We start from the raw sequence: 13,123 nt of genomic DNA, 5'->3' as shown, positions 1-13,123 counted from the left end.
GGCGGCCGATACAGTGATCTTATCTTTTCCCTATCACTCTGTATGTTAAAACACACCGGAGTTTCCACAAGTATTGTTTGCGAGATGGCCAGCATGGTGTAATAGACACTCTGCTACGACACGACTTCTTTCTAGCTGGGGGTATTATATATAAAATGGTAGAATAAAGGCGCACAAGAAAAAAAACTGATCCCCAGTGAGGCATCTTTGCCCAGATTAACGTTTCTGTGCTAATTCTACACTCGTTTCCAGGTCTATATCAGGACAGAGGGCTTATAACAAAATGTCCTGTATCCACATTTGATCTAGAGTATAAAGCTGTGGAACCTGGATTTTTTAGAGTTCAGCAATCACTCTAAATGTAGGTTGCCTTGGATAAAGCCATGAGTTACATTATCTATTCCTATGATTCAGAGTTTTAAGTAAATCATATGTGTACAAAAACCAATGCATCTCGCAAGAGTTTAAATACATAACATTTATTTAGAATGGGTTACGAAAATATATTCACATTTCTTGGCATTATTTTTCAAAGAAACTGATATGAGAATATTAAATTGTGAATATAAGAACACCAGATTAAAGCAAAGTTTGTTTTAGAAAATGACCAACACATAAGGTGCTATAATGTTTCTTCAAAATAAGCTTTTTTTTTTTACTTTATGTGCACACTGGTAAAAACACACAATTTTATCTTTTGATAAAAATAAAGTGCAAGACACACATTTGTTTTTTGCCCCAAATGGAAAACTACGTTCAACAGAAAAAAAACATTATTCATTGTTAGTTTTAGACACGGTACTTTGAAGTCAGAGCTGCCTTTTAAGGAACTGAACTGAAGTACCACGAAGAGTCACATCCTAGCATGTGCTAAACTCTGCTTTTAAGACGGTTCACATGGACCATGTCCAGCCCGTTCAGAATCTGTCGCCCCTTTAAGAAGTGTTTTTTTTTTATTTGCAACAAATTTAAGGAACATAATCAGTCAGAGTGATGCTGACCAACATAGTGCCCACAACGTAAGGTAGCCTATTAGAGGGATCAATTGTAAATTCTCAAAGGAAGACCTCACTCTCCTGCTGGAGAGATTAAGGACAGGTCGGGCCCGAGGTGAAGCAGGACTCCTGAGGCTGGTTCTGAGCACACTCGGCAAGAGCACACCTTCCCCTTCAGAGGAAACAGCCCCTTGACCCACCTGCACGACATGCACAGAAGAGTCTGGTGCTCAGCTGAAGACTGCCCACCCTTTCCCCAAAGCAGACCAGAGATATGTACGCATGTGCCAACACCTATATGTACACATTTACACAAATCTATACACGTAAAACTACACACATGCATGGTATCGTCAATACCCCCAAACAACATCACTGTTGGTTTTCTATGAGAAGGAAAGGAGTCTGTGGCCGGAAGATTTTGGAGAGTAAAGCTGGAGTTCACGGTGACATTTCAACCCCCCCCAAGTTCATCTTAAAGGACAAATGGGTGGAGCGGTGGCTCTGTGGCTCAGGATCTGTGCCCGTGGCTGGAAGGTTGCCGGTTCAAATCCCACAGCTGGCAGAGGAATCCCACTCCGTTGGGCCCCTGAGCAAGGCCCTGAACCCCAACTGCTCCAGGGGTGCTGTATAAATGTCTGACCCTGCGCTCTGACCCCCAGCTTTTCTCCCTGTCTGTGTGTCTCATGGAGAGCAAGCTGGGGTGTGCGAAAAGACAAGTTCCTAATGCAAGAAATTGTATATGGCCAATAAAAGTCTTATCTTATAAATGCTACCATCTATCCATCTGAAACCCTTTCATGCAGGAAGACGGTGGAAGATGCCAGCTTCTGCTTCTTTTCCAAAACGGGGGGAAAAAACACTTCTGTCTTTTTCTGCTCCAGAAATGCTTCCAAATAAATTAACATTGATCTTTGATACAGATTTGAAAAACCCACTTTTCAGTGAAAACAAGTCTCCACTACTGCTGCATGGAATAGGGCTTTATGAAGTGACCACAGACAGGTTATTATACTTCTGATTTTCAGACAGTGGGCACTGTGGGGATTTTTCTACAGGAACTGTCTACAGCTGGGGTGCCCAATCCTGGTCCTACCACAGTCACATGGTACTCTGGTACTTGTCAACCGTCATCCTTGAGGGCTACAGATTCTATGTGGTTTAGAGTGACCTCTGCTGGTGAGAATTGGAGGTACAGCTTGTTCGGTCACACGTGGGCATGACATTCCCCCTCAGATCTTTTTTTAAATGCAGCGTGCTTGTTCCATGAAGGACCTGAGGTAGGAGTGGACCGCTGTGCCAAGTCTGGGGCACTAGAGCACATCTGAATCAGCTGACAGCACCTCGACACCCACCGGCGATGGTATGGATTAATACAGCAACAAAGACTGCAACAGACTCACCATCACAAGCAGGGTATGGATCATCAGGGCAGTGAATCCTTGTGCTATTTTATATCGCACCAACAATAACTCCTGTCCTGTATGTGCTGAACATTTGTTGGGGTGCTGGATAGGAGCGCCCCCCATTTTGTGTACAGGAGGAAAGACAAAATAAAGAATTCCGTACCCTCCCTCGTACTTCACTTCAGATCCCTTTGGCCAGAGAGGCGACTCCCACACGGCAGGAAGAGGAAGGGAAGAGCTCATCCCACTGCCCAGGATGCTTGAGGGAGAGAGGGGGGGCCAGCCTGAGACCCAACCTGTCCTGGACGTTAACCGGGGGGAGGACAGCTGCCCTGTTAGCCCTCTGAGGGTGCCTGGTTAGAGAGGAGAGACGGGGGTGTGGGCAGACGGGGCAGCTCCTGCTGGGTCGCGGAGGCGGGGACAGGAAAGGAGCAGCCGATGCCGGCGGCCGCCGTCTGTGCCGCCTCGGCCAGGCCGATCTCCTGCTTCTGCTTCTCCTCCAGCAGGGACGCCAGGACTTGCCCCTGGACCCCGGGCCCGGCCCCCTCTTCCCTCGCCAGCGGGGCTCTCCGGATCACCTCCACTTTGGCCCGGCTGTCCTCCCAGCCCTGGCCGAGCTGGACTCCTCTCAGGGGCTCGCCAGCTCCGTGGAGCCCCAGGGGCGCCTGGGGGCCCTCCTGGAGAGGGTGGGCGCCGGCGCCGGGCGGGTAGACCTGGAGGAGGTGGCCGCCGGGCTCCTGGGCCGTCTCGGCGGCGAGCTCCACGCCGTGGTGGAGGGGCTGCCCCTGCACCTCCAGGCCGGGGGGCAGGGTGGTCAGCACGCCCCCCTCCTGGTCCTGTATCACGATCTCCAGGATGTCGGTGACCGGCGGGGGGGGCTGGGCGGCGGGCAGGGCCTTCTGGATGACCCCTCCGGTGGGGGGCTGGGCCGGGGGGGGCTGCCCGGCCTCCTCCGGCCGGGGCTTCCTCGGGCGCCCCCTCTTCCTCCTGGGCAGAGCCGGGCCCGGCTCGCCCACAGCCGGCTCGGCGGCCCGCTTGGGCGCCGGAGGACGGGCCCTCTGGACCGCCCCCGGCGCCGGGGCGGCAGGGGCGCCCGCGGGCTTCTCTTTCTCCGGGTACGGGAGGCGGACGGCGGCCGGGGGCAGGAACATGTTGAAGACGGGCAGGGGGGCCGCCTGCTGCGGGGGCAGGGTGGCCATGGCGATGGGAAGGGTCAAATTCACGCCCCCCGGCTCCTTCGGCGCCAGGGCGGGGGGCGAGGAGCGGACCGTCAGGTGGGTCTTCTCCAGGGCAGGGGCGCGTGGCAGCAGCTGGGGGAACCTCTTCATCACCGCCTCCACCTGCGAGTCGCGCCCCGCCGCCTTGCTGCCCTCAGAGCCCTTCCCGGCCTTGTCGCCAGAGGGCTGCTTGCCTGGCACTGCCCGCTCTCCGCCATCCCTGTCCTGCAGAAACACAAGACGCGGGCATCCTGAGTGTTGCTCTCGAGCCACGACTTCTCTTCCACTGCTCTCCGCTGTCGTAGCGACTGGAAACCAGTACAGGGCAGCACGGTGGCGCAGGGGTCAGCATTGCCCGGGGTACAATTCCTGACCCGGGGTGCTGTCTGTGTGGGGTCTGCATGGTCTCCCTGTGTTTGCGTGGGTTTCCTCCAGGTGCTCTGGATTCCTCCCCCAGTTCAAAGACGTGCTGATGGGTTAACTGGCTCCTGGGAAATTGGCCCTGGTGTGAGTGTGTGTGTATCAGTGTGCCCTGCACTGTCCTGCCTCGCGCCATGCCTCCCCTGGAACCCCGTACCAGATGAGCGGATAAGAAGACAGAATGATGGATACTTGTGTGGTGAAGTCACCAGGAGGTGGCAGTAATGAGACGAGCGGCTTCAGGTCTCAAAACAAGAGAGCTAGGGCAAGTCCTAATCAGAGACTCCATATGAAATCGCAAAATTAAATTGTTAATTACTTTTAAAGTACAGGAACTCTTGCAATCAACCAGCAAGTCACAGGGGGCAGCTGTTTTTGCCTGACTTATGTACATACTTATGTACTTCACCCTGCCAGTTGCAGTGACCCCTGGATGAATAATTAGGGCACTGGGCTCAACCAAGGGTTCTGAGTGCCTGCTTTTTCTCCACTCAGGAGTAACTGACTCCGGTGTGTTTGTATATGAGGTGCAGCAGGAAACAAGCCTCTTGTCCATTCCCTTGTTCTGAACTGGAATAGTCCCTCTTCACACCTGACACTTTAATTACGAATCTAATCTGGGCCTCTCTCAGCAGCAGAAAGGGGTCTGACTGGCGGGTCTGTCTAAAACCCCCTTGGTGCCACACTGGGAGCGCCCAGATCCCCACTCCGGCCATCACGGGATCCTGGCCTGTCCTGACAGCATTCAAACAGAGCTCTGGACAGGGGGACAGTGTCAGGGTGCTGCCTTCTAGCTGTGTGACAGGATCTGTGGACAACCTGAGGAAGAAATGTGGGAGGGGAGAACCATTTTGTGCTGGATGGGGGAAATATTGTTTTGTTGTTGGACTCATCTTGTAAAGCCCCCATAGAAAAAAGGACAGGTGCAACACCTTTGCCTCTGGGCCGCTCCCCTCTCCCTCTGTCCCACTGCTTCTGGAGGGCAGCTGACCCTTCATCGCCTTGAAAGGCTTCGCTGGACCTCCTGCAGAACACAAAGGGAGGCCGATTAGCTCAGCTCTGAGCCACTGATACAGGAAAAAACAGTGGAAATGAAGTGCATTTAACACTGAGAATGAATGGCATGCCATTACACAAAGCATTGTGTATGTCTGGAATAAGAAACCCAAGTCGTGCTGTCAAAGCTGATTCGCTGGGCTCTTTTAAGAAAGGCTGGATAAGATCCTCAGATCAGTTAGCAACAGGTGCAGACGCTGTTGTGCTCCTATGAAAGCCTGCAGGTGGGAGACAGGGCACTGACCGGCCAGTGCGGCGGAGGTGATGAGCTCAGCCTGGCTGCAGCGCGGGTTGACAATGTGCTCCTGTACCAGGAAGCGGGCGATCTCCACCACCGTGTCAAAGGACCGCTTCAGGATCTTCTCGGCCCAGTCGCAGATCAGCTCGCAGGCGGCCTCCGTCACCTCCTGGTTGTAGGTCTGCACCAGCTCTGTCAGCTCCGACTGCGCCGGAGGGAGAGGAAAGTGGAGAAAACACTGTCACCGCCTGATCTCGCTCTCCGTGTCTGTCACTGCGTCTCGGTGACATGCTCCTGATTGAGCATTTTTAAACTGCCCCCCTGGGGAAGAATAAAGAATTTGAATTGAATTGAGGTGCTTGAGATTCAACCAGTAAAGGCGTTTGCATAACGCAAAGCGGAGGCTGAGCCCTCTTGTCTACATCTCACCAAATCAAGTCTGGTCCATGTTATATAAGGGGATTGGGATTTCACCAGGGGTTCAGTTTAACAGTGATCCCTGGGCGGAGCAAGGTGCCTGCGTGCTTCCTGTGACATCAGTGACAGACTCGCTGCTCCTCCAATCAGAGGTGACTCTCCTGCAAGGTGCTGCAGAGCTCAGAGAGTGTCAAAAGACTAGTGGCTCTGACAAGCGGGCTTCCTTCTCCCTGTGTAATATATAAGTGTGCATATAATACAGGGGAAGCTTCATAAATGGTAATTACATCATGAAAACTACATTATTAAATTCAAGTGCTAAGCAAAAAGAGAGCGCAAGACCTCCTGTGGATGTGATAGCACTTCATCACAGGTCACCTCCTCAGTATCTGCCGACAGAGGTTCATGTAGGTAGGTGGATTAGCGCCACACATTTCCTTGGCTCTGTGAGCTTGTGTGCTTCTTGTCCACACACGACAGTTTCCTTTTGCTCTCCTATCGGACGGCACGGGGTCATCTTTCACCAGAACTCCAAGGCCTGCATGTCCTCCTGCCCCAGAAAGGGCTGTGCAAGCCAACAGCAGCGCAGTGTGGCAGGAGAGCTGAAGGAAATCTTACCGGGTCGTTCTTCAGGTCCAGATTAGGTAGCAGGGGCATGTTCAGAACTGTCTTCCGGCGAATCCCGCTATAGCAATACGTGCCGGGAAGTGAGTCAAGGATCCCAAGTGCACCACATACACACATACATCACAGCTGTGTGTAGAACACACTAACAGCAGCACACATTCCAAACCACTGCGGCCTTTTGTCCTCAACACGACAAGTGCCTGCTTATGCGGCTGTACCTTTTAACAAATGATACAGAATCGTGCAATAATCTGATAATCTGTTAATACATTAACGAAAGGATGCACTGCATTGAAACATGGAAAACCAAGGGGTGCAGCAGGACCACGAGCTGAGGAGCCTGATTCTGTGCAGTTAAGGATTAGTGGACAAGAAAAAGGCAGTCCCTGGCTACTGTCAGTCAGCATGTGGAGCAGAACCAAGGATTTGGACCTGCATGTCACCTGGGTGCCTGTAAATCTTGGCCGATCCAGCCCCTGCTGAAGCTTCAACAGTGCAACAGCTGAGGATGGACGGTCTGTGCTTTAAGGACCCATCGTGCAGAACACAAAACCTAACGTCAAATTCCAGTGTAAACAGCACAGCACTCACGTAGCATCACCATCGTGGCTCTGGCCACAATATCTGAAATCTTATCAAATAATATAAAAATCATAAATAACACTGTCACTTTTTATTTTAAATATCAGTGTCACAAAATAGTGTCAGCTTCTTTTAATCTGATTTTTTTACCTGTAAATTTTGTAACACATTTCAGCTTCAATGTGTTAGTGGAGCACTTCCATCTGTATTCTCTCATGTGTCCTAATCTCTGCGAAGCCTCTTCTTTCTTGGACAGATCACAGAGCCATCAGGCTATGTAATTCCAGAAGCATGTGGTGGCGACAGCCTTTTGGAGCGCTATGACTCTGCTTTCACCCTAACCCCTCTCAGAAACCCCGAACCCCGGCATCAGCTCAAAGGATATTTTGACTGCCCTCTTCCACCTAGCCTCCTGGCTTTAATGTTGGGGAAAATGTCCCGGATGATCTTCCCGAAGTTTGCGGCGCTCAGGGCTCGGTACTGGAGGTTTTCACAGTGTTTCCTAAGAGGAAGAAATGCATGGGGAAAAAAAAACAATTTAGGAGGCATGGAAGGAAGAAACACAGACAGCCTTATGGGGAGAGTAGAAGAGGTACTTCTGACATTTCAAGAGCTCTCTTTCTGTGAAATGGTCTTATAAAGTCACTAAAGCCGATCGTGGGAGACTGGCCTCAGTTCCTGCCACCACCTCAGGTCTGATCCTGGGTGTGATTTCAGAAAAAGCACCGTTCTGTCTGCATGTTCACACCACAGACTTTCTCCAGGTGCTGCACGGTCATGTTGTTAATCCAAATTCCCCGAGACTGTTCAAGGAAGAGCTGGATAAAATCCTTGGTACATTCAGCTAGTAGCAGCTGGAATACACATTCCTCCTGTTTGGAAGCTCGTGATGGGGAACGGATGATCCCGTGTTTCGGCAGGCTCACCTGTAGGTCTCGTACACATCCTGCTTGGGCAGGCAGGTGTCGGCGTGCTCCTCCAGGTGACTCCGGATCCAGTTACAGGTGTGCAGCTGGTCCGCTGTGCTGAAGGAGCTGGAGTCACTGCTGCTGCTCAACACACACAAACACATACAACATCACTCACCACCCTCCAGGGAGGAAGGGCTGCAGGGACAAATGCGACCATACCGCTGTGTTTAAACGATGGGGAGCTTATTAAGCTTCATGAACTGGTGTCATTTAAACAGCTCCAACCTGAAAGTCAGACACCGGGGATCAGTTAGAACCGATTCACCACAGAGGGCAAGTTCCAATAGACCAAGGCAGCGTGTGATGGATGGCACTATCGTCTCAGTGTGATCAAAGTCTGCGTGCATGATGGTTTGTATCTGTCCACTCCCGGGCTGGGCTCGGGTTTGTGCCCAGGGCAGAGGCGTCAGAGTGCATCCACTCGCAGTCCTGGAGAGCCCGTGTGTTTGCAGAGTTTCAAAGACTCTTCAAACGCAGCAGCAACAGAAGAGCTGGGAGTTGGTAAATCCCTCCAATTAAGGCAATAACTAACTGAACGAATTCTTAACAGGGCTGGGTTGGACTGAGAACCTGCAGACACACTGGCCCTCTGGGACCAAGAGTGGCCACCACCAGGTCCATGGGAACATGGCCTCATCTGTACGCGCACCACGATGCACTGCTCCAAAACACGGCTTCCAAAACTATCTGTAAATGCTTTCTGTAGAACCCAAATAAAGCGTCTAATAATAATTTAGAAGTGTTTAACTCAGCCTGTGGTATCAAGGGAGGAATTAGGAAGATTATGCTGTACTTGGCAGAATATTCTGCAATTGCAGGATACCAGAAAGGTCACAAATAAGAAGAGAGGAAGCCGCAGCTCATTCTGCTCTAAGTGGTTCAGTAGCTAGTAATGGGATCACATCCAGCAAGTGAAAAAAAAAGACAGATGCAGACTCCACACAGCTATCCCAAGCTGGAAGGCAGAAATGCTGACCACAGCACCACCATGCCTTGTATCAGAGCTCTATCAGTTTAAAACCAGCAGCCCTGATGCACTGATCAAGCAAGAGTGGCACAAGACCGAGCTCGGATATGGAGCGGTCACAAACACAGAGATGTCGGAAGAGCTTGGTGCTGGGCTCCAGGCAGGGCCTGATGCAAACGAAGGAGAAGAAGGTTCACATACTCACACCACAGCTTGAGGAGAAGACCATGGGGACTGGCTTGCGCTTTTCTGGGGGGGGGGCTATTTGGGTGGACATGATTTTGGAATGGAAGATTCCAAAATGGGAAGCCAAAGACCAGAAGATGGGGGCGCAGAGCATGCGAACGGCAGGGCATACAGTACCTCTTCTCTCCCGCGTTGGGGCCCGAGGGCAGCTGCAGGTACAGGTACAGCTTGTCGTTGTCGGAGAACCTCTGCACGTCTTGCTGTGGAGACAGAATCCAGACAGACACCGAGTGAGACGGCCTGGAGTCGGGACCGACGGGCACAGAAACACATTCCTCGGCAGCCCAGTACCGTTAAACTTACCAGGATCGAATCCACTTTAGTCTGGATATTCTTGCTGTAACCGAAAAATAATGAAAAGGGTCATCATACATCAGTTCTGTCTCCACAATAAGGGAATACCATGCCTTTGCTATTACTGGCTTTGCTTTTTCAAGGTTTGATTCATTTCTTCTTACAATTTGACATGACATTTTCTTCCCTATGAAAGACTATATTACTTGTTCTGATGTTGGATAGGATCTCAATTCAGTTGCGTGCAAATGTTTAGGTCAAACTGTGTGTTTCAGTGAATCTCTATGCTGAGAGTGAAAAGAAGCTGACACAACATTTTGTGCGGTACAAACTAAAAGGGGGAACTGCAACGTTATTTTCATATTTCGGGGTTAGAAAGAATCGGCATTGATGAGAGCCAAAATAAAAGAAAAAAATTCCAGGTATGTGCAGCACTATATTCTGCGATTCAGAACGGGGCAGCAAAACGTCCAGTGACGTGATGCGGCCCTTTTTAAACCGTAAACAAGCAGGCTTGTGAATACAGCTCTTTTAATCCGACAGAAATACTATCTAATGCCAACGCTCTCGACTTTGAGACTTTTTTGCAGATAACTGGAACTAACTTGTTAACTCTGCATGCAGATCACATTGGAACATTTCTGCAGTGAAATGTCTGCAGGCACAACCCGGACTCATTTGCTTGTACATCGCAGTGCACTAGTCATTACAGTGACTAGTGAGCAGGAAGGGCTGCTCGCGTGAACTCAAATGCGAGTTTGTGACATCATGCAGACTTACAGTACTTTCACCGAGGTCGTTTTTTTTGGGTGCTCGATTTCGAAATTTGCACACTTTGGAACTTTTCTATGACATCCACGAACTGATTCTGTTAAGATTTCAGAAGCGGTCCGAAACCGCGGGCCTGCGGCTGCCCTTCAAGATCCCCAGCTGGCGCGGCCGAGCGGCTTACGAGATGCTGCTCTTCAGTTTCTGCAGCAGCATGTTGGGCTCGGTGTCGCCCTCCGGCGCCGGGAGCCCGCCCCTCTTGGAGCTCGCCGCCTGGGGGCCGTCGTCCGCCATGCTTCTGGCACGTCGCCACGGACACCAGCATCCAGGGGCCCCTGGGAACCTGGAACTGAAGCGGGTCACACACACACACACACAAAAAACAAACAAACACGTGGGTCACCATGCCACTTCGCCTGGCTCTCCTGCTCTTTGGTCCCGTCTTCCAGTTGCGGGTTCTGACTGATCCCCTCCCCGGTTTGTAAATAAGGCTTATTTAGACCAGTTTCATCCTCGCAATGCCACGTCACAGCAGGCTACCCCAGCTGCAGTAGCCCATATGCCCAGGCCACAGGGTGGGCCAAGACGAGGCGCAGGATGACAACCTGGGGCTTCACCAGTGCTCAACACCGGCTTACAGGACAGAGCCAATTCGCTCCTCAAACAGGATCATCCAGGATGATTTCTCCCTGCTTTATCCATTACTGTGATTCAAAGTCAACTATATTATTTTTGCCGTCTTATTATAAGACTACAGCCAACAGCACCGCCAATAACTCCTAATTCTGAGGTGACCGCTTCTGCTTCCGATCACACCGGCAAACTGGAGTTAAAACGATGTGTGAAGTACAAGGTCTCCTCTCAGCGGCGGCAGAAAACACTCCTGTAGTGCTCGGCTAAAGGTTCAAGCCGTTCAGAGAGGAGCGCTCTTCACGCACAGCAGTTGTTCAAGTCATTAAGCGGACTTGCGTGGTCGGTCAATGAAAAGGGAGGGCGGTAGCAGAGACGGACTGCCTGCGTGACCCTGTGGGGAAGATTTCATAGTGTAAAAAAAAAAGGGGACAAAGTTGAGCTCACTTTGCTCAAAAACCCCTTTTCAGCAGCACTGCTTACGAGGGGTTTGTGGAATAATTCAGGTGTCCTTCCTCAGCTCCCTCTCTATAAACCTGAGGTTCGCCTGTTGCCGATTTTGTAAGATACTGCTGTCTGGATGCGGCATTAATACTTCATTCACTTCACAGAAATCAGTTCCACTCAGTTCCCTCTCTCCCCTCGTTCCGAGCTCACGTGTGGCCAAAGCTGTAATAACCGACGACGAGGCCGCGGGATTCTTTATTTAAAAAATAAAAAAAAACACGTTTTTATTTGAATTCTAAAGCAGTTTAAAATCCTCCCCACGAGACGCGTCTTACAGGGAGTTCCGCAGCGGGAAAAGGAAGCAGGTGCCGCGCGAGGTGCGCAGCGCGCGCGAGTTACCTCCGCGTTCGGGTCAGTAACGGATCTTTTTTTTAAAAAAAAAAAACGGCCAGAAAGAAGCCCGGGAACCGGGAGGTGAATTCCTCAAGCGGCGTCGGTATAGACGCCGGAGCTTTTCAAAAGACGACCTTGCGACCTAGCCGGGACTAGCCCGGCGTGAAGCGTTTCGGGTAACGAAACCCCCCGCCCCCTTGGCCGTGCCGGGGCAAGACCAGTCGGTGTACAAACGTCGCGACACTGCGCAGCCGACGCCGGCCGATTTCCCTCCAAAAGAAAGTCGCCGCCACTTTCTGAATGAGAGACGGGAGGGAGCTGCCATCGCCACACAGGCGGCGGCGGCCACTCCCACCCGCAACCGTGCCACAACTCCGACAACACCCCGCCGCCGACGGCCGACAGAAAGCGGCATCTTCGTTCGAGTTTACACCGCTTCCCCTCCCACGAACACCCCCCAAAAGACACTCTTCACCCCCCACCGCTGAAGTGTTAAAGCTAACAGCGGCGTGTTTGGTCGTCCCGGTATTCGAGATGGGCTTTCGTGAGCCAGCAGCGGGATCTGATTTAACGTTTGTTTTTGACGGGGAAGGGGGGACATGCCTTCACTTAAGAGGGGGGTTTCTTTTAAAAAAAAAACACCTCCGCTGAAGGTTATAACACTCACCCCGGTTCACTGCCCAAGTTGCGAGTGCCGCCGACCCGCTACACAGTCAGCCAAGAAACTCTCATTGATTTCAATCGCTTTTTAACCTTTCGGCCCGACGTGTCGTTTTTACTGTGCCGTGTGAAATCAATTCAGCTACTCCGGCAAATTCAGAACTTTTTTATGCCCTCCCGCCCCTCTCACGTTAGTGTGTGTGAGAAAACATTCACATGTGCGCTAACGCTGCTGAGGTCGTGCGTCCTGACACAAAATGCGACAGACGCGGCTCCTAATTTTGCTGCCATGCTCGCGTGTGAGCATTCGCACACACTTTAGCACTTGTGCGCTCGTTAAAAAAAAAAATGTCTTATTTGTTGCGATGACACGACATTATAGAGATCAAATCTTCATTGGAGCTACTGCTGTTTCGTCCGGCTAGCTACGGTTTAGCGCAAACGCCACGAGGTTTAAATTTACAATAACTTTAATAACTATTCCTGCGAAATATGTTCACACAAAGCAGTTTTTATTTTTCCCCCCAAATATGTGTATTATGTTATTTGAAAAAAAGAAAATAAGAAAGTACCTGACTCAAAGCTAGCGAATACTGCAAAAATCCCCTTTCGCTTTTTTGTGATTGGACAGTTTCCGTCGTGTCTGCCTGACTACTGAATAAACGGTATTCTGATTGGCTTTGGGGACGTTGTCTACTCGGATACAGTACGCACCTTTAAATCGATTGGTTGCGCCTTTTTATTTTTTTCAAAATCTTTATTCCGATTGGGCAGCCGGCGCTGATCTGC

The 13,123-nt window shown here is 51.0% G+C and overlaps 1 protein-coding gene across 8 annotated transcripts; it reads right to left on the bottom strand.

The window, feature by feature from the left end:
- Positions 1–458: 458 nt before the first annotated feature.
- rfx5 (regulatory factor X, 5) lies at positions 459–13,010 on the bottom strand. 8 transcript variants are annotated; one of them, XM_088620278.1, is made up of 10 exons: positions 12,907–13,010; positions 10,389–10,553; positions 9,446–9,479; positions 9,260–9,342; positions 7,885–8,007; positions 7,344–7,460; positions 6,368–6,446; positions 5,339–5,537; positions 4,971–5,062; positions 459–3,843 (listed from the first exon to the last, which is right to left on the bottom strand). In XM_088620278.1, exons 2-10 carry the CDS (start codon positions 10,496–10,498, stop codon positions 2,737–2,739), a joined length of 1,944 nt encoding a protein of 647 aa, XP_088476404.1. In that variant the 5' UTR covers positions 10,499–10,553; positions 12,907–13,010; the 3' UTR covers positions 459–2,736. The 8 variants fall into 8 exon arrangements, with proteins under 8 accessions (XP_088476404.1, XP_088476403.1, XP_088476405.1 ...); XM_088620277.1 differs by having other exon boundaries at positions 10,389–11,228; positions 12,907–12,984; XM_088620279.1 differs by lacking the exon at positions 12,907–13,010 and adding an exon at positions 12,342–12,877.
- Between the last annotated feature and the right edge of the window lie 113 nt (positions 13,011–13,123).

The sequence above is a fragment of the Lepisosteus platostomus genome, chromosome 26 (assembly GCF_059453375.1).
Source record: "Lepisosteus platostomus isolate fLepPlt1 chromosome 26, fLepPlt1.hap1, whole genome shotgun sequence".
Taxonomy (NCBI): domain Eukaryota; kingdom Metazoa; phylum Chordata; class Actinopteri; order Semionotiformes; family Lepisosteidae; genus Lepisosteus; species Lepisosteus platostomus.
The sequence above is the reverse complement of the archived record's forward strand: the minus strand, read 5'-3'. Positions and strand labels throughout refer to the sequence as shown.

Bases quoted from the DNA above. Each gene is read 5' to 3' on its own strand.
- rfx5 (XM_088620278.1), bottom strand. From the start codon at position 10,498: ATGGCGGACGACGGCCCCCAGGCGGCGAGCTCCAAGAGGGGCGGGCTC. The intron at 5,538-6,367 runs GTAAGATTTCCT...CCTCCGGCGCAG, and splicing joins TGGACCTGAAGAACGACCCG to TCGGAGCTGACAGAGCTGGT. The intron at 5,063-5,338 runs GTCAGTGCCCTG...TGTGTTCTGCAG, and splicing joins CACCTCCGCCGCACTGGCCG to GAGGTCCAGCGAAGCCTTTC.